The 20,048-nt window shown below is 39.6% G+C and overlaps 1 protein-coding gene across 25 annotated transcripts in view; it reads left to right on the top strand.

The window, feature by feature from the left end:
* The window catches only part of PDE4DIP (phosphodiesterase 4D interacting protein), a 195,017-nt gene that overhangs the window by 126,573 nt on the left and 48,396 nt on the right, over positions 1-20,048 (top strand). For all 25 annotated transcript variants that reach the window (XR_004322587.1, XR_004322586.1, XM_032486898.1 and 22 more), the window contains 15 exons: positions 1,169-1,300; positions 1,990-2,109; positions 2,318-2,410; positions 2,551-2,763; positions 3,791-3,949; positions 4,865-4,978; positions 5,166-5,303; positions 6,390-6,569; positions 7,458-7,652; positions 10,036-10,203; positions 10,377-10,458; positions 13,834-13,925; positions 17,805-17,921; positions 18,246-18,383; positions 19,257-19,369. Coding sequence is in view for 23 of the 25 variants with exons in the window: in XM_032486898.1 (XP_032342789.1) it covers positions 1,169-1,300; positions 1,990-2,109; positions 2,318-2,410; positions 2,551-2,763; positions 3,791-3,949; positions 4,865-4,978; positions 5,166-5,303; positions 6,390-6,569; positions 7,458-7,652; positions 10,036-10,203; positions 10,377-10,458; positions 13,834-13,925; positions 17,805-17,921; positions 18,246-18,383; positions 19,257-19,369 (2,054 nt within the window). In the remaining 2 variants the exon portion in view is untranslated. The remainder of the gene's footprint in view (positions 1-1,168; positions 1,301-1,989; positions 2,110-2,317; positions 2,411-2,550; positions 2,764-3,790; positions 3,950-4,864; positions 4,979-5,165; positions 5,304-6,389; positions 6,570-7,457; positions 7,653-10,035; positions 10,204-10,376; positions 10,459-13,833; positions 13,926-17,804; positions 17,922-18,245; positions 18,384-19,256; positions 19,370-20,048) is intronic.

Here is a 20,048-nt window from a genome sequence, read left to right as displayed (position 1 = left end):
AAAATTATTCCTCTGAAATCTTTACACTTCCGGTCAGTCACTGGTAGGAAGGGATTTGAGGTAAGCTGTAGCCTCACTGCCTGGAAGGTGGTAATAAGAGTTTGAATGTGTGAGATAAAGAAAAAATGAATAGCAATCGCCTTTTTTTCTCTTAATGGATTTATATTTTTTTCTAATTGGAGTGGGGATGGGGGAGGGCAGGAGAGAGGAGATGGAATTTAATGCCACAGTGAATTCCTAACGTTTTATTTTTGTATCTTAGCTTATAATGTTAGGTACAGTTCAATAAGTTTGTCTCAGTCTGATCGATTGTCCCAGATATATGTTTTTTTCCTCCTGAATCTTTTTGGTGAATTGATGTTCCTGTAAAACATACCTCCTTCCCAGAACACTATGGATTTTTAAATTTATTTTAATTTTTTAACTTTTTATTTTGAAATAATTTCCAGCTTACAGAGAAGTCATAAAAGAACCCCCAGATTCACCAGTTGCTCGTATTTGCCAGATCCACCAGTTGCTAATGTTTTGCTACATTTGCACTCCCACTGTCTATAGATACATCTTTTTATTCCTGAACTGTTTGCAGATATTATGCATCTTTACACTCAATAAGCATGTATTGCCTAAAGATAAAAACAGCTCTTACATAACTAAAGTAAATTACCAAATTTAGGAAATTTAGTATTGATAAAACACTGTTATCTAACATATAGTCCATATTCAAAATCTGCCCATTTTTCCAATAATGTGAATAAGCATGTTATAAAAAAGATAATTGAACTATAACTCTTCTTCTTTTAGTGACGGTATAAGTTTGACTTTTTGAATTCCCTGATTGAAAATAGGATAAAGCGAATATTTGGTCATCATAAGCATTTTTTAAAAATCCTCCCTTTTTAAACTCTGAATTACTTGCTTCAGCTGAACAGTGTTTGTGTGGGTTCGTAGGGGAAGGTGGGAAGGGAGGTAGGGAATATCGTAAGGATGGAGGTGGATCTGCTTGTAGTAAGGAACAGGACTGTCTTTAGGAACTCACACTGAGAATCCATGCAGCAGCTCTGATTTTCTAAGTCTCTGGCAAAAGATGCCAAAGACATATGAAGATAAAATTAAAATTTATTATTGGCTACATTTAACTCAACTTACTCGTCTTGCTGCTTCTTCCTAGCCCGTGACCGAAGAGTTACTCAAACAACAAAAGCTGAACTCAGATGAGACTGTTATAACTCAGCAGTCTGTATCTGATTCCCATTTGGCAGAACTCCAGGAAAAAATCCAGCAAACAGAGGCTGCCAACAAGGTATGATCAGCCCCACGCCCTTGGCGATCACAGGGTCTCCTGGGGATGGGACTGGCTCTCGTTGAGCCTGTTAACCTCTCTGAGTTGGACCTGGGACATGGAGACTGTACACCTGGTGCTGTGTTGAGTATATGGTTAAAACTGTAGTTCTTCCCTTTATCTCTCATCAGGGTTTTAACCTGTTCTGTGTAGATCAGATTTCTGGTGCTTTTAGGGATGAAATTAAAACTTGAATGCAGTCTAACTGGATAAGGCCCCGAGACAAAGGTTTATGCTTTTGATTTTAGCTTAATTTCTTACCCCTTTATACCCACGGATTTTAACAACTATTTAGAAGAAAACTCCCACAATTTGGGATGCTCCCCTCCTGGCTGGCTGAGCCCTTGTGTGCTGTCCTGTAGCAGGTGCTCTGTAGCAGAAGCTCCTTGGTCTTTGTGTAAAGGATCCACAATGACTCCTGTGGACAAGTGCCAGTATGGCTACCGTCATGCAGAAAGCACAGTGCATGAGAACTGAAGCAACTGAGTACTGAAGGAAGTGTTTTATATTTCCTGCTGCTTTCTCTTGCTGATTGACCTAGGACTAATGGTTACCATACGCGGGGAAAACAGCACATAGTTGTATTTGAGGTTGAAAGAAATCAACCATCAAATCATTGACCTTACAAACTGTTTCTTTGCTGAATTCAGATTCTTCAAGAAAAACTGAATGAAATGAGCTGTGAACTAAAGTCTGCTCAGGAGTCATCTCAGAAGCAAGATGGTACAATTCAAAGCCTCAAGGAAACTCTGAAAAGCAGAGAAAGTGAGGTAAAATGTTTGGCAGTCAAGGACCTGGGAGGAAACAATTTGTCCCATCAAAGCAGACGCGTATTCTCTAATTTTTAGAAGTGGATATTGTTAGACTAAGAGATCTTAGTGTCATCTGAATTGGTATTCTCTACCCAAATCTGTACAGGCAAGATGGAATTTATATTTAATTTGCTAACATGTTTGGTATTCCTGCTTTCATTTTCAGACTGAGGAGTTGTACCAGGTGATTGAAGGTCAGAATGACACAATGGCAAAGCTTCGAGAGATGCTGCACCAGAGCCAGCTTGGACAACTGCATGTATGTGCGGGTCACGGCGGACAGGAGGCGTGAGCCCAGTTGAGAAAGTGCCGTTCCCGGGCACAGCCTTGGTTTTGTTGGTCTTCTCGGCAGCTCAGAGCTTGCCCTCTGTGTGATGATGACTTTCATTCTCTTTTCAGAACTCAGAGGGCACGTCCCCAGCTCAGCAGCAGGTGGCTCTGCTTGACCTTCAGAGCACTTTATTCTGCAGCCAACTTGAAATACAGAAGCTCCAGAGGATGGTGCGACAAAAAGAACGGCAACTGGCTGACGCCAAGCGATGTGTGCAGTTGGTAGAGGCCGCAGCCCAGGAGAGAGAACAGCAGAAGGAGGCCTCTTGGAAACATAACCAGGTAAATCATTAATCATATTGTGGTCCTAACTGCTGACTTTGCCCTGATAATAACTTTTTTTTTTCGAATAGAAGTATAGTTCATTTACAATGTTGTTTTAGTTTCTGGTGTACAGCGTAGTGGTTCAGTTATGCGTGTATATATAGGTACATATTCTTTTCCATATTCTTTTTCATTATGGCTTATTAAAAGCTATTGAATATAGTTCCCTGTGCTATACAATAGGGCCTTGTTTTTATCTATTTTATATATAGTATTGTGTATCTGCTAATCCCAGACTCCTAATTTATCCCTCCCCCACCCCAATAATAATTTTTTATAAGGATAGCTTGTGCTGATCCCTTTAGTCACTTAATCTAAGTAATTCAGTTCAACATTTGTTGCCCCCATACCATGTGCCAGATGTTGGGCTGTATTCTGGAAATACAAGAGTGAAAAAATCTCAGGCTCTTCTTCAGTTACTTGTAATACAGTATGAACAGAACTGCAGTGTGGTAAATACTGTAGAGGAGGTAGGCAGGGGGTTCCTAGAGGAACATATACGATGGGCTGAGGAAGAGAGTCAGGGAGGCTTCAGAAAGGAGGAGATACCTGAGATTATTCTTGAAGAGTGGGTAAAAGTCCGTGAGACAGAAAAGTGAAAAGAACAACCAAGGTCAGAGGAATGAAGTGCACAATTAGCCGTGTAGAGTAATATTGCATCCTTGAGCTTACTGTAAGTAAAGGATCCAGGTTTATGATGGAACAGAGTCCCTCTTAGTACTTACATAGATGTATCATTTTTAAACCGAAAATAAGCACTGAACTATAATATCAAACTTGCATCCTACCCCCATTCCCCAGCTCCCATAATTTCCCACATCCTATTTGATTCACGTGTAGTATTTCTCTAGTAATTTTAAGAATGGCACTTTTTGCTATTTTATTTTTTTTGTTCTGTATGCCTTGAAAGTTTTAAGGCCTCCATAGCTAATGACCACGTGAAAAGTTTTTAGATTGTCTGAAGAAGGGAATCTGTTTAATTCAGGAATTGCGAAAAGCCTTGCAGCAGCTACAAGCAGAATTACAGAATAAGAGCCAACAACTTCATACCCTGGAGGCTGAAAAATACAGTGAGATCAGAACCCAGGAGCAGCACATTCAGCACCTCAGCCACAGTCTGAGTCACAAAGAGCAGCTGCTTCAGGTGAGTCTGCAGAATGATCTCAACTGAAACTGGGCTTACAGGGCTCTGAAATGTAAGTTCGTATCATCACAGGATACTAGTCTACCTGTCTTGAGTGTCTGCTGCATGTGGAACATTGAGAGGTGGGAATCAGGAGGATTCAAAATAAATAGAAAGTACAACCCATGAACCAAGATGCTAACCAGCAAGTACAGGAAATAATAAATATAGACCTGAAAGACTTAAGCAATAAATACTCAGCAGTAGTTCCTAAGCAGCTCTGTGAGTCAAATACTATGTTATGTATGTGGAAGACGAGGGGAAGGTAGGACTATTGCTCCCACATACTAAGGTGAAGACCTTTGTGTAGAAATTTCCATGAAGTTACTTAGATGATAAAGTGAAAGCTTTAGGGGAAGATGGAACACTAAAGAAGAGAGTGATCAGTTCTAACACCTACTCTAAGCTTTAGGGGAAGATGGAACACTAAAGAAGAGAGTGATCAGTTCTAACACCTACTCTAAGCTTTAGTCACATTGAATCCCTTATATTTTGCTGCGCATACAATTTTTTCATAGTATGCAGATATTATGCATACGTTTTTTCCTCTAATAGAAATATCCCCACAGCCTCTTGGGAAACTCGTTAAGTCCTTTAAGACTCAGGGCAAACGTTAATCTCTTTTCTGAGGTCTTTAGCGACACCTTCAGGCAGAGTTAGACAATGCATCCTGTGTCCCCCTAGTAGCCAGCTACACGGGAAAATGTATGGGAATCAGAATAGTTAACAATTTATATTTCTTTTATTTCTGCTGAACTGTGTTCCCCTTGAGAATGACCGCATTTTGTTTTTTATCCTGAATCACTGACATTGCTAGGCAAAGTGTGGGAATTCAGTTAATACTGGATAAATGAAAATATTTTTTGGTCTCATTAGGAATTTCGGGAGCTCCTGCAGTATCGAGATAATTTGGACAGAACCCTTGAAGCAAATGAAATGTTGCTTGAGAAACTTCGGCAGCGAATACAAGATAGAGATGTTGCGCTCGAGGTATGTACCTTAGTTTTGCTCATGATGCTCTGGATTATTCCACAGGGGGACTGAAGAAAGGTGTGTCTACTTAATTTGCTGCCTTTTGGGGTTGGTTTTCCATTCTTTTATATTTGGAATCTTACTGAATAAGAGTGATCAGAACAATGACTCTCACGGAGCTTTGGGATGCTTACTTTGCTTTCAGCGGGCTATAGATGAAAAGTTCTCCACTCTAGAAGAGAAAGAAAAAGAACTGCGTCAACTTCATCTTGCTGTAAGAGAGCGAGATCATGACTTAGAGAGACTGCGCGGTGTCCTCTCCGCTAATGAAGCTACCATGCAGGTAAGAGCAAAATCCTCTCCTACTCGGATTCTGAGCCCAAAACATCACCTCTTCCATTGTTTTCTGAAAACCAGGATCTTTGCTGTGTAAGGGAAAAAATACAAAAGCAAACAAAAATAGCAGTCATTAGTTCCATCCTTATAGATTAGGGAGTGAGACATTTTAGCACTTCTACTATGAACTTTGTAGGGTGGGCGGTGAATAAATGATTTTTATACCTAGTTGTAATTTATTTCTAACCCTTGTCAATATCTCTATATGTTTATATAAACATTGCTTGTGTGCAAGTGTTTTATGGTGTTTTTCTCATTAATAGTATAGATGTGTTGGTGTGGGGCTGGCTACAATGAGAACACTTACTTGTCTTATTAATATTTATACTGGGCTATTACTCTATATTTGTTTTAGCGCTTATATATCTAACCATCTGCCACTTAAAGAAGTTCTTTACTTTCTCTATAGCATAGTCTGTTTCCTCCAAAATACTTCATCTAGCACGTACATTTATCTCTATCCGAGCTAGATGAGAATAAAAAGCAGGCCAGTATGTCATTCTAAGTGAACTAAGCCAGAAAGAGAAAGAAAAATACCATATGAGATCGCTCATATGTGGAATCTAAAAAACAAAAAGAAAAAAACAAAGCATAAATACAAAACAGAAATAGACTCATAGACATAGAATACAAACTTGTGGTTGCCAAGAGGGTGGAGGATGGGAAGGGATAGATGGGATTTTAAAATTGTAGACTAGATAAACAAGATTATACTGTATAGCACAGGGAAATATACACAAGATCTTATGGTAGCCCACAGAGAAAAAAATGTGACGATGAATATATATATGTTCATGTATAAATGAAAAATTGTGCTCTACACTGGAATTTGACACAACATTGTAAAATGATTATAAATCAATAAAAAAAAAACAGGCCAGTATGGCACTGTTAGATTAGAGACTGAATTTTCTCCTTTTACAAAAGAAATTGATAGGTAATTTAGGAGCTAATTTGAAGGTGGATCAAGTTTCCTGTTTATCCCAAGGATAGGGTGCCCTTCGACTTACAATTGCTTTCTTTGTGACGGTAGAGTATGGAGAGTCTCCTGAGGGCCAAAGGCCTGGAAGTGGAGCAGTTATCTGCTACCTGTCAGAACCTCCAATGGCTGAAAGAAGAAATGGAAACCAAATTTAGCCATTGGCAGAAGGAACAAGAAAGCGTCGTTCAGCAGTTACAGACATCTCTGCATGACAGGAACAAAGAAGTGGAGGCAAGACTTTAGTTAACTTAAAAGCAGTTGGTTTAGTGATGACCTGATCTGTCTTGGATTGGGAGTCTGGAAGTCTGGGAGGCCAGGGACTCCAAGTCTTTAATTCCCTTCTGTCCCCGGGCAAGTTATTGGCTTTCACTGGGACTTTTTTCCCTATACCTATGGACTCCAGGGGACAGTTGCCTTTCTTAAAGAAGTTATGTGAGAGTTAATGAGATCTAGAAAGCGCACCCACAGCACGGTAACTAACGTTCCTTGTGGTGCTTGTTGCTGTGTCACGCAGTGTTTTAAGAACTTAATGGATATTAATTCGTTGAATCCTCCTAACTCTGAGGTACATGCTATTATTTCTCTCTTACAGACAAGGAAACAGACTTCTGAGGTGAAGTAACTTGTCCAAAGTTCCGTAGCTCATAAGTGGCAGAGCCAGTGTGCAGCCCAGGCAGTGGGGCTCCACAGCTATAACCACTGTGCGCTCCCTCCCAGCCCGGGAGTGGGAACTGCAGCACCATGCTGATAAACGTAGTCATCGTTACTCTTCAGCTTTCCATTTTGTGTTCCCCCTATAGAGTTACACTGGGGAGGACATAGATGAAATAAATGAGTTGAGCACCCGTGTAGCCTCATCTAATGTTAATTGTTACGTACCCTAGGCATGTAGGGAAAGTTGCCTTTCTAAGTAATTTTCTGTATTGTCGGTGTTTGTATTTATAGTCATCTGTGTGCCAGGACCGTGCTAGATCTGGGGTAACAAAAATGAATGAAATACCATCCTTGCTCTCCAGAATCTCACAGCTCTCTCTTCTACGATAGATTCTCTTAAGCCCTTTGACATGCAAGTAGAGGGAATTTTCTCCTCCAAAACTTACACTGTCCCTTCTGTGTTAGGATCTTAGTGCAACACTGCTCTGCAAACTTGGACCAGGGCAGAGTGAAATAGCTGAGGAGCTGTGCCAGCGTCTGCAGCGAAAGGAAAGGATGCTGCAGGACCTTCTGAGTGACCGAAACAAACAGGCGGTGGAATATGAAATGGAGATTCAGGGCCTGCTTCAGTCCATGAGCACCAGGGAGCAGGAGAGCCAAGTAAGGACTAACGCACGGGCCAGACAAGTATCACTTTGTGCGTTACGGTCAGTGGGCAGGAAGCGTTTGAACCTCATGATGTGTATATTTCTGTCATTTTACAGTCCATTCTGTTCATTTTTTTCCTTCTCTCTATTAACTAGACTACAGTTTACGTCAGTCATCAAAGTGTAAAATATTTCTGGAACACTTTGCATTTGGAAGGGTGCCCAAGCAATACACATGCCCACCCATTAACTTCGTTATGCACATTTTCTTTTCCTCAACGTTTTGATAATTTTGACAGAAAAGAATATGGGGTTGTGGAATGTTTGGATTTTGATTCTAAATTATCAAGACTTGAGTGATATTTTGTGTTTCTAGCTAGAATATGGGAAAACTTTTTCTCTTAATTCATGTAAAATCTGAGTTATCTTAAGGGAAGCAAAAAGTTGTGTTTTTTCAAAGCTCATGATGAGAATAAATAATCTCGTAATAATATAGGATATAGTAATCTCAAAATAATGGTACACAAGTATTTTAAAAGTAAATTCTTAATTTACCCTCACTTCCAAGTATTTTTCTCCTAAAGGCTAGACAGTGGTATAGTTGACTTGTGCCACATTTCGGGGGCCAGTCACTCAGAATTCCCCCTACTCAGTCCTCAGAGGGAACAAGATTCTTATCATTTGCCTGCTACTTGAAAATAATGTTCTGTAATGCTTCCCTATATTATGGAAGGCCCACTGAAGTCAATACACATTCTGTTAGAAACATGCTGCCTTGTGCTGCAGAAACTGCTTCTGGAATAGACCTAATGAAATCATCATGAATTATTTAAGTCTTTGGCAAGAGGCTAACAAGTCTTTTTTTGAGTTTTCTTTTTCACCCGTTGTAACTTCAAAGAGTTAGTCTTATTACACTTAATATACCACTGGTGGTAAAATAGTGGAACCTAGGAAATGACTGAAATTGCAAAAGATTTTCAACTCAAGAAGAAGAGTAATAGTTGTATTCTTCTAGATCTGCTTCTCAAATTTTTGTGTGCAGAAGAATCGCTTGAACAGCTTTTTAAAAACAGATTCCCAAGCTCACCCCCAGAGGCAGAAATTAAGAGGTAGAGGCTGGACTCAAGCACCATCCAGATGATGGTGAGGCTGTGGGTCCGGGAACCACACTCGGAGGAGCAGTGCTAAAACCACCACTAGAAAAGAACACCACGCTGGGTAGACCCTATGTATGACACAAGACATCTTGTGTATTATTTACTCTGCTTCTTCCCATAGTAATGTCCACAGCGTTTTTTTTTTAAGGCAAATTAATAATGTACTGTTACCTCTAAGATGGTTATGTCCAAATCCTGAATTTTACATACTGAAACTGGAAGGTGGGTCTTTTATTTCCCTTAGCAGCTGAGCTCTTGTGATTTCTGATTTAAATCAGTAGTAATTCTCTCTGGAGACAGTTGATGCTATAATGTAGCTAATGTATTCATCTTATACCCTCAGTGATTTTAGCCTTAGTTTATCTTTTCTAGATTTTCTGATTAAATGCAGAGTTTCTATGTGGTAATGGTCACAAAAAATGTTCTAGATCTTTTCCTTATTTTGCCATCATCCATCTTAAAAAACTGTGGGATTTGAAATGAAATAAACTGGGTTTGGTGATTTGGAGGTTCAGATTCTCCTGATCATGTAGTCTGATAAAATGTTTTTATGTAATTGATTCATTCAATAAATATGTATCTAGTGTCTAAGCATCAAGTGCCTACTGTGTGTCAAACACTGTTCTGGGTGCTTGGAATTCAGCACTGAACAAAACATCACAGTACTTGCCCTCAGAAAACTTACATTCAGTTGAGGGAGAGAGAGATAGAGAATAAACAGGTGTGTTGATTACTGGTAAGTGCACTGTAAAAAAATTTAGCATGACAAGGGGAAGTGGGAGTAGAGAAAAGATTCCTGTTCTAGATAGGATATGCAGAAAAGACTAATCTGATAAACTGACATTTGGCAAAGACCTAAAGGGGGCAAACCTAACAAATGTTTGGGCAGAAAACATCCAGGCCAAAGGTACATGGATCCCAGAGTAAAGGAAGACATCTGTTCCCCGATTCAAACCAGAATCTTAATACTTTAGCCTGATACTTACAAGCAGAACCAATTTTAGATTACTTTATCTGTAATATACATGTTATATTCCCATTTTTTCCAATATTCTGCCTATGAGAGACTTTCTTTCCACTCACCGACTATGTTTTTTCCTGTCAAGTGAAAGCAAGGAAACTATTTCTTAGGGCCCTACTGGCTTTTCTTAAATGGTTGGCTTTTAACAAATGCCATCAGAACACAAATTTTGTTTTGTTAGAATATCTCTCTAATGTTATATATGATTTCCTTCCTAGGCTGCTGCAGAAAAGATGGTACAAGCCCTAATGGAAAGAAATTCAGAATTACAGGCCTTGCGCCAGTACTTAGGAGGGAAGGATTTCATGGTGTCCCAAGCATTCGACTCTAACCGACCAGCTGAAGTCACCTCCATCAGCCCCCATCTTGGAGAGCAGACTGATCGAGTGAGAACTATAGACTTGGGTAGATGTTTATGCCAACTGCATGTTCTTTTTTACATCTGAGGCATAAGTGTGATAATTTTACTACCAAGTTGTTTGAGAAACATTCCAAGTCCTAGTCATTGTGATTGTGGTTTCTGCATCTTCCTAAATCCCCTGACTCTTCCAATTTTTAGGGTTCAATGCACATACCCTCCAGAGATGATAGCACTTCACTGACTGCCAGAGGGGATACCAGCATACCCAGGTCCTCACTGGGTAAGTATCATATTTCTTTTCATTAGGGAACGTTCTCTATTTCCTTCCTGTAATTCTCTGTTGGTAGGATTGGCCAAGACTCTCTTTCTCCCCTTGCCTTAATGGAAAAAATAAGTTTAGATTTCACTGAAAGGCTAAAGACATGTATGTTCTAGGAAGAACTGATCTTGAATTAAAGCTATTGCTTTGGCTACATGATTTGACCCGGGGAAGCTGCATTCTAATTCTTCTTTTCAGATAGCTTTGCAGGGATTCAGAAATGCAGGAGGTAGTATTTCCTAACCTACGCAGCAGGACCATGGGGCTGACACCTCCTCCTGGGTATCTTTTAAGCAGGCTGAGGCTACTCACTGTAATGTGACATAACCTGCGTTTGAGCGTCGGGAGGGGTAGGCAGTGTACAGTGAGTCATTTGTCCACCTCGTCCAAGAGATGGTAGTAGGCCTTGGACTCCCCAAGAACAACCAAATTCTGTGCACAGTGGGAGCAAACTCCAATGGGTGCTTTGGATTGGAGTCTTTGACTTTCACAGATCAAAAGGTTGGGATATAGGGAAGCTTCAAAAACTTACCCAGTGAGTTCCAGAAGTAGGGGCTCACCATGATTAATGCAGAGGAGAGTATTGTGCTATGTTGTGGACTTGGAGAATTAACCTATGATTTTTTTTTAATGATTTTAAGAATGTAACAACTTTGTATCTGTGTTACAGTGTAGGGCACTATGGAATTCTGTAGGTGAGTCATGCAAGTATAGTCATTTTTTAGTGGGAAACTTCATGCCGCTCGAAGAGTAAAGAATGCTGGATTTGTTTAATTTACTCCTTATTTACCTTTTTTTTAAAAAGCACCATTCCTAATCTTTTATTTTGAAAACTTCAAACGTATAGAAAAGTGACAAAAATACTACAGTGAATACCCATACACACTTTTATTAAGACTCACCAGTTGTTAACATTTTGCCACTTTTGCATTATTTCTTGCATGTGCAACACACACACACACACACACACACACACACAGATATCATGTTTTTTTTGGACCATTTAAAAATTACTTACAGACATGATACTTCATCCCTTAACATTTCATCATGTGTTTCCTAAGACAGGGGTATTCATCTAGCTAGCTACGATGTAATTATCACACTCAGGAAATTTAGCTGTAATATAGTCCTAGTATTAAAATACAGTCTATATTCAGAGTTGCCACTGTCCCAGTAATGTTCTTGACAGCTGGTTGCTTTCCCTCAGGGATCAGGCATTGCATCTCCTTGTCGTGGTTCTTTAGTCTCCTTTAATCTAGAACAATTTTCTAGCCTTTTTTTTTTTTTGTCTTTTTTGACATTGGTATTTTTTAAAACTCCGGGCCAGCTAATGGCCGTCCATCTGGCTCTGACTGTTTCCTCATGGTTAGATTCAAGTTAGACATATTTGGCAAGAATATTACACGGATGACGTCTTCCTCAGGGCATCACGTCAGGAGCACGTGGTGTCAGGTTTATTATTCTTGGTAATACTAAGTTTTGTCATCTGGTTAGGGTTGTGTCTGCCAGGTCTCTCCACTATAAAGGCTCATTTTCCCCTTTGTGATTAATAACTGATCTGCCGGCAAAGACCTTGAGCTGTGGACAGTTCTGCTTTCCCACAGTCATTCATCTAGTGGTTTCAGCATTCTTTGAGCTTGCTTGAACCAACTATTACATTGGTAGTTTAAAAAAGTGATTTTCTATTTCTAAAACTTCTTTATTAGTGTGTGTTCTTTTCTAAAGGAGACATGCCCTTTCTCTATCCTTCCTACTCCATTTGTTTATATATGCCAGTATGGACTAATGGGTTTTTAAAAATCATTTTATTATCCATTTCTGTCATTATTCCATTTGAGGACCGAGTTATCCCAGATTTGGCCAATTGGAGCCCCTGGAAGCTGTTCCTTTGTCCTTTCACTATTTCCCCATCAGTTTTTGAGCACTTCTCCACCTTCTGGCACAGTAAGGTGTTCATGGTCACCTTTTACTTTGCCTGCCTCAGCCCTGAAATTTTCCATTACTTCAAGTTTCCTTTTAGTGGCTCATGGCATTTGTATACTAATATCTGAGTGTAAGATGGGTTCATAGCTACAGGTTTGTCATTTGCTTCTAGGCCCTTTTACGTGAACAGGACTGAGGATGTTTATATGTCTCCATTTGATACTGATTCCTCTAATTCCAGTGTAACAGCATAAGTTCTTTCTCCTCTTTTTTCCTATTTGTATCTGCCTTCTCCCAACATTGAGAAACCTTATTACCTATAACATCACCATATTTATACATTTGCACAAAACACAAAAAATATTTCAGAGTTGTTACTTGAATACCACTATCAACATTAAGTCTTTTAAATAATGTTTAAAATTTACTTCTTTTTATCCTTAGAATATTTCCTACTGAGGATGCACAGTTAGAATACTGATTTCATTCCTCAGTGTCTGATTCAGTGGCATCACTCCCAGGGCAGTTTGTTTCTGGAAAAACTGAGCTTTTCAATTTTTGTTTTTGAAAATACAGCTGATACAGATTAAAAGAATGTTTTCTGTGGTTCTATTCTTATTAGAGGTTTGTTTTAAAAGCAAATGAAAATCTACAGAAAAGAAATGAGAAGATACCTTTGAAAAAGAATACTGAGTTCAAAAATTATTTGGAGATACACATATTTATTTTAATTATCTGCTGGATAGTTAGCCATTTGCTATTTAGATTCATTTACTTATGTTAGCATTTGATTTTAGGCTTTTTCTTCCTCCTTGTTGAATAACTTTACACATTAATTATAAAACATTAACATGCTTCAGAGCTCAAAAGTATAGAAACGTATACTCCAAAGTCCCATCTACTTCCTTTCCTTCTAATTTCTTTCCTGTTTCCCTGAAGGCAAGCAGTTTCATTTTTGAGTTATCCTTCCTGTGTTTCTTTTTGCAGAAATAAGCAGACAGAGTCACCCTGTGTGTATATGAGATGTGTGTATTCTTGCTTCCCCCTTTTCCTAATGTGAAACACATTGCACTAGATGTATTCTTTTGTACCCAGCTTGTTGTACTTAATGATAAATCTTGGAAATCACTCCACATCAGTTCATAAAGATACTCCTCGCACTTAATTACAGCTCTATGTAGTACATCATCATGTGGATATACTCTGCTTTGTTCAGTTTTTTTTCTTTAATAGACATGTAGGTTGATTGCAGTATTTTGCTATTACAAATAATGCTTCAAAGAACCACTTATGCATATATATTTTGTTGTTGTTGAATTGTGTCTTAGAGTAAATTACTCAGAAACAAGGCAGCAGAAATCACATTAGGTTAATACTGATTAAAATTAGCACTATATATTCATTTTTTAGGAGACTTGGATACAATTGCAGGGCTGGAAAAAGAACTGAGCAATGCCAAAGAGGAACTGGAGCTCATGGCAAAAAAAGAGAGAGAAAGTCGGGTGAGTTTTCTAGTCAAGTCTAATTTCTAAATTCCTATTTTTTAAGAAAATAGTTTATATTTAAAAGAGTAAAATTCTCCAAGTATAATATCTGGGTCCAAATGCAAGTTGGGTCGTTTTTTCTTTCTGAAGAAAAATAGAAATTGCTGTATTTATACATTATGTCACCAAGATGCTCTTGTTTTTAATAAATGGGGACCATTAAAACTTTCCAAGTGTTGAAAAAACACAGCTTTCTTTGCCCATTGCTAAATGTAATAAAATAATTATAAAGGACTTGTGAAAAAATGAAGTGTTATGTAATTGTTGCTTAGAATTATGACATTAGATCCATGAAATTAGCTTTAGAACATGGAACAAGAGAAATTTGAGAAGATGCATAATGTTTATTGAGAACTTGCTACATGCAGTGCACTCTGCTGGGTGCTTAAATTAGCACTAGTATAACTCTGCAAAGTAAGTGGCATTGGCCCTATTTTATAGATGAGGAAGCTGAAACACTGATTTTTTTTTTAATATGTAGGTGGGGAATAGTTATACAAGTAAAAAATGCTGAAGCTAAGACTTTAGTCACTTAGACTCAAGTCTTTAGTGACTCAAAATACTTCCCTAAGAAGTCATTTCTTGGTGCAGATAATTTTCCCCATTCTTATGCTCTTATTTCTAGCAATAGAGTTTTCATCAGTTTTTTTTTTGAAGAGGCCTCTCCGCCTTACAGAACCCTTGCCCCTTCTGCCTCCTTACACAGCTAGCTTATGTCCAGCTATGATGTAGGAGAAGCATTTGGGCCACCATGCAGAGTTCCAGACTAAAACCACAAGCCTTCATGCTGCCGTGGCCTCTATTGTAGGTCAGCCAGTGTCCTGGGCTCCTCAGCTAAGTCTAGCTGGCCGGTCTCTGTAGCTCCACAGTCTTGTTCCAGCTCTGCCACGGTTGGGTCTGTACAATAAAGGCTGTGTTCATATTTGTAATGAAACTATCTTACTGTCCCTCTTAATCTCTCTTTTCATTACCATGTTTCTCCCTACAAACAGACTCATGTCATATGACTCAAGTTTTGAGGATAGGAAATCGTGTGACCTTTAAAATCCTCTGGTTCCCCTCCTCTTATTTGGTTCTACCCTTGCCATTATGTCAGATATTTCAGTTTCCACATGCTGTTCCTGTTTATCTCAATGGACTCAGTTAAGAGTAGTGTTCCTCTTGGTTCTCTCCTGTTTTCAGGATCACAGAATTAGAATGACGATAAATGGATGTTTTGAAAAATATTGTTTAAAAGAAAAAATGGCTATATTGAGCGAGCTGTATTCAGCTGTATTGCACAGCCTTATGTGTTCTTAATCAGCTACAATTTCTCAGTGCAGTGTCATACATGTTCATCTTTACATGCCCTCTAGTAATAGGACTTTACCAATAGCCATGTAGAATCTCCCAGGTTTTTAAATACCCCCCCACCCTCTTGAGATAATAGTAGTGGTGGTAGTAATAGTTATCATTCTTTGATTGCCTGCCACATGCCACGCACCTTAAATACATTTTCTCTATTCTGACGTAGCCCTGAAAGGTAGCTATTATTCCCATTTTACGACTGAGGAAACTGAAGCTCAGTTTAAATGCCTTGTCAGGGAGATTATGCCAAGACTTAAAACCCAGGTCTGTCTAACTGCAGACCTTCACCAGGCTGCAATAATGGTTTTTTCCCTCATGCTTTCATTTTTCTTCCATGGAGCAAATACCTGGATATAAAATGGCAGAGGTCTCTGAAGAGGGCCTAATAAATAGCACCCTTTCTTCCATCCCCAGGATCTGAACAAAGTGAGAAATGAAACAAAGTAGTGGCAGATAGTTTGGTACCGTATCAGCTGTATTACTGGTAAAGGCTGAGGTAGAGAACTTAATGCAAGAGCCCATGGCCCTGCTGGCCGGTCCCCAGAATTAGGTAGACTTGTCTACCCGGGCAGGCAGCCCTGGGCCTCAGCAGACCACACTGTGTGGTGGGGAAGAGCCTGCCCCTGGGGAAGCCGTGGAAAAGCAGGCTTCCTACAGGCAGCCACCTCCCAAGAAAAGGAAGAGTGGAATCATGTCAGGCATGCCTGGTTTATTCCTCCCCTGTGAACTGTTCAGTCCCTTTGCCTGGCTGGGGCTGAGTGAGGAACAAGGTGGAGAAGAGGTCAGGATTTACACTAAGTGAGCTCCTTCAGCAAGGAGGGAAATGTGAGGAGCATTTCCTCCTCACCTGCCGCAGGAGCCCAGAATCATCAAATGCCTTGGTATAGTTATACATCATCATGAGCCCACACAGTGGTGATATAAGCATTGATGGAATTAGAAGATACACAAGTAGAATTTTTATCGCTTATTACTTATACTTTATATAAACTTAAAGAAAAAGACACTGCTTCCTTTAGGAAGCTTAATTATACCTTAAACTAGCTGTGTGTCATCCGTCTTCACTTGTCACAACTATTTTTTTAATTACCTCAAAATATTTCCTTAAAATGTTTACTTACAAATAACTTGCAATTACCATGAAAAATATCAGACGTAGCCTAGTGGCTCTGAGTCCACTTCCTTGAGTTCACATCCTGGATCTACCACTTATTGGCTCTGTGATTTTTAAACAAGTTCCTGAATTTCTCACAGCCTCAGCCACCTCATCTGGAAATTGAGGAGCAGAAGATCGTTATCCTATAGGGTTGTTGGGCGCATTCACTCACTCATTCATTCATCAGCTGTGTGGGGACCTTCTCTAAGCCAGGGCAAGTGGTGGGGATGAGCAGGGAACAAGATCAACAGAGTCCCTGACCCCATGTAATTAATTTCTAGTGGGGAGGTAACAGATGATACATAATACAATTACTGATTGGCATAAGCAATATGAGGGAAATAATAGACAGTAATTTGGATGACGACTGTGGGAGATAGAGTGGCCAGAGAAGGCTTCTCTGAGCAGATGTGTAAGCTGGGGCTCAGAGATGAGGAGGAGGCAACTCTGGCGAAGGTATTTCAGGCAGAGGGAATAGTGGGCTCTGCAAAGGCTCTGAGTCAAAAGAAAGTCTGGTATTCCTGACAGGAAAAGCCTAGCGTGCCTAGAGATTCATGAATGAGGTGGAAAATGCTATAGGTATTGAAGTTGGAAAGGTAGGCAGGAGCCGGTCACTAGGTTTGTTTAAAGGATTAAATCTACTCAGTATTTATTAAGGCCTGAAACACAGTAAGCCCCTAGTAAATGCTGGCGGCTGTGGTAATTATCACAATTTTTAGTGAAATTTGTCATAGTAAAATTATTTGGCTGTCATTTTCTGGTGAGGAGAGATGGAAGATACAACATTGAAAGTTTAGGGCCTACAGTGTTAACTTTTGATAGGACTTCTTCATCGGTGGTGGCGTGTTCTTCCATCAGGAGGTGTGTGGTGGTTGGTGACCTCTTGTGATGTTAACTATTGATGATTGATGCCATTATTTTAGACAGCTGACATTAATTCATTAAGGTCTGCAAAAGTGGAGCTGTTTTATCAATTTTTTCATCTATTAGCCGAAATATAAACTTATATGAAGGAAAACATCTATTCATGCATCTGCTCATGGTAACTCATTTTTTAGGTAGTATAATAAACAAATTTGGTATGTTTTATAGTGCTAACAAAAGTGGAGGGCATCATCAAACCACGTTACAGCTTCCCGTAAAGCAGCCTTGGGTACCACAGAGTGTGGCTTGTTGATCCGACCCAGTAGCACACTGTTCATGCTCTGGCTTTTATTTGCATTACTGGCTGATAGTGACATGATACGGAAAAACATTTGCTTCAGTGTTAAAATGTAACTGTGACACATACTGTTTCCTCTACCCACTGACTCCAGGATTTCTTTCCTCCACAGATGGAACTTTCTGCCCTCCAGTCCATGATGGCTGTGCAGGAGGAAGAGCTGCAGGTGCAGGCTGCTGATATGGAGTCCCTGACCAGGAACATGCAGATTAAAGAAGACCTCATCAAGGTCTTTCAGAGCTTTTTAAAGACCACTGGGCGTGATTACAGCTCAGAACACCTGTAGGGCATCTTCAGACAATGTGTGGATACATTGAGTCCCGTGGCCAGTGCTTATTTTCTTGATGTGCTGCTAGTCTGAGCCTCTTGATGTTACCATATTCTCTTTGACTTATATCAGACTTGCTAAGATGTCATAAAGAACATATCATTACCTTCATATGGCTTATTAATATCCCATTTAAAAGTAGAGCAGACTGTTTCAGGGGCATTTGTTCCTTTGTTCCTCTGCTGAATAGCATTTTTCTTACTGTACTTGTTTTTTGACTTTTAGGACCTGCAGATGCAGCTGGTTGATCCTGAAGACATACCAGCTATGGAACGCCTGACCCAAGAAGTCTTACTTCTTCGGGAAAAAGTTGCTTCAGTAGAATCACAGGGTCAGGAAGCTTCTGGAAACCGAAGACAACAGGTAAGTTATTGGAGCAGAAACCTTATTTTTACTGTGAAATAAACAATGGAAAAGCTGTCAATGTAGTTACTTAGGAAGGTATCTGTTGGTGGAATTTCATAGACAGTCTGTGCCCTCAAGTTCCCTGCCTTGGTCCGTAGCAGCCACACATGCTCTTTTCTAACATGTATAGCTCCTTTGTAGCTACCGCCCCATATCTGACCTTTCTTCAGCGCCAAACTTCCTGAAAAGATCTGTTAGCCTGTACTCCACCCCCACCCCATCTCTAGTATCCTCTCTCTCACTGACTACTCACCTCACTCCCGTCTGGCTTTTCACTCTGCTAGTTCACTTAAACACATCTCTGCTGGTTGTGCACTGTCACAGCTCATCTTCTTCATAGCGCTGTTATTAGCTCACAGGACACGTGTCTGTGACTGATGAATTGAATGTGACTGATGAAAATGAATCTTTTCCTCCCGCTAGATAGTAAGATTATCCCTAGAACAGAGTCTGACACATAGAAGGTGCTCAATAAATATTTTTGAATGAATGAAGAGTGCTCGTAAGTCCTCATGTGTGTTTCCCTCGTGCCCTCCCTTGCTTTCTCTTCTACTCCTCTCTCTTTCCTGTGCTTCTGGCTTCTCTCTTTTTCTTCTTGCTCCCATTTTGAATTCTCCCTTATAGAGCTTTAAGGATTGAAAAAAAAAGATAATGTGACAATGATTTGAAAACTGTAACACACTGTAGAATAGTTAAGTCAGTGATAAGATCAGTGAGCTTTTTGAGTCATAGTACATGCAAATACATTGTCTGGGTCTCTTTCTCAGGATTAACTGTGGCTTCACGTCTCACATCTCCATTTGTGCATTGCTTTTGTTTTCTTCCCCTCAGTTGCTGCTGATGCTGGAAGGTCTGGTAGATGAACGGAGTCGGCTCAATGAGGCCTTACAAGCAGAGAGACAGCTCTATAGCAGCCTAGTGAAGTTCCATGCCCATCCAGAGAGGTAAGGGAGTGGCTACACCATTTTTCCCTTTATTTCTCATTAAGTGCAGATGCTTACAATATATGAAGGGAGAGAAAAAGAAAGCAGTTACTGGGACTGCCCAATTTGTCATTTGTTGCGTCGATTGCTCTGAGCCTCAGTGTCTAAAGTTTAAATCAAGAATACGGCCTGGTTTGTATAGCTGTTGCAAAGATCAAATGAGATGTGTCAGCTGTCTAAAATAATGCCTTGCATATGGTAAGCACTCAGTATAAGTTCCCTTCTTTTCTCTGCTTCATCATAAGAGTCAGGCTATAAAGGGCACTGATATTCATTGAATATCACTGAAGAAAATGTATTTGTCATTATGGCTAATATCACCCCAGGATTACTGATAGCCATCATGAGGAATATATTTTCTTCTACCTCTTGCTTTTTGGTCATGCATATTATATTCCTTCTGGCTCATTTATATTCCCTTAATTTTTTTTCTCATATTGCCTTCCCACCAGCCCCTTTTTCTCTTTCCTAATTTTTATTCTTTTGCTCCAGTTTCTTCTAATTTATTGTTGAGTGAAAAAATTTTTTTCTCTTTAGTTCAAGAAAATGAAAGCAGAGGAAAGGTACAATAGGACGACTTGATTATGTTCCTTTTTAAAGAATGTCTGGATCTTTGGTCCCTGTGAACTGGATTCCTTCT

This window comes from Camelus ferus, chromosome 9 (genome assembly GCF_009834535.1).
Source record: "Camelus ferus isolate YT-003-E chromosome 9, BCGSAC_Cfer_1.0, whole genome shotgun sequence".
Classification (NCBI taxonomy): domain Eukaryota; kingdom Metazoa; phylum Chordata; class Mammalia; order Artiodactyla; family Camelidae; genus Camelus; species Camelus ferus.
Note: the sequence above shows the minus strand (reverse complement) of the source record. Positions and strands in the feature narration are given on the sequence as shown.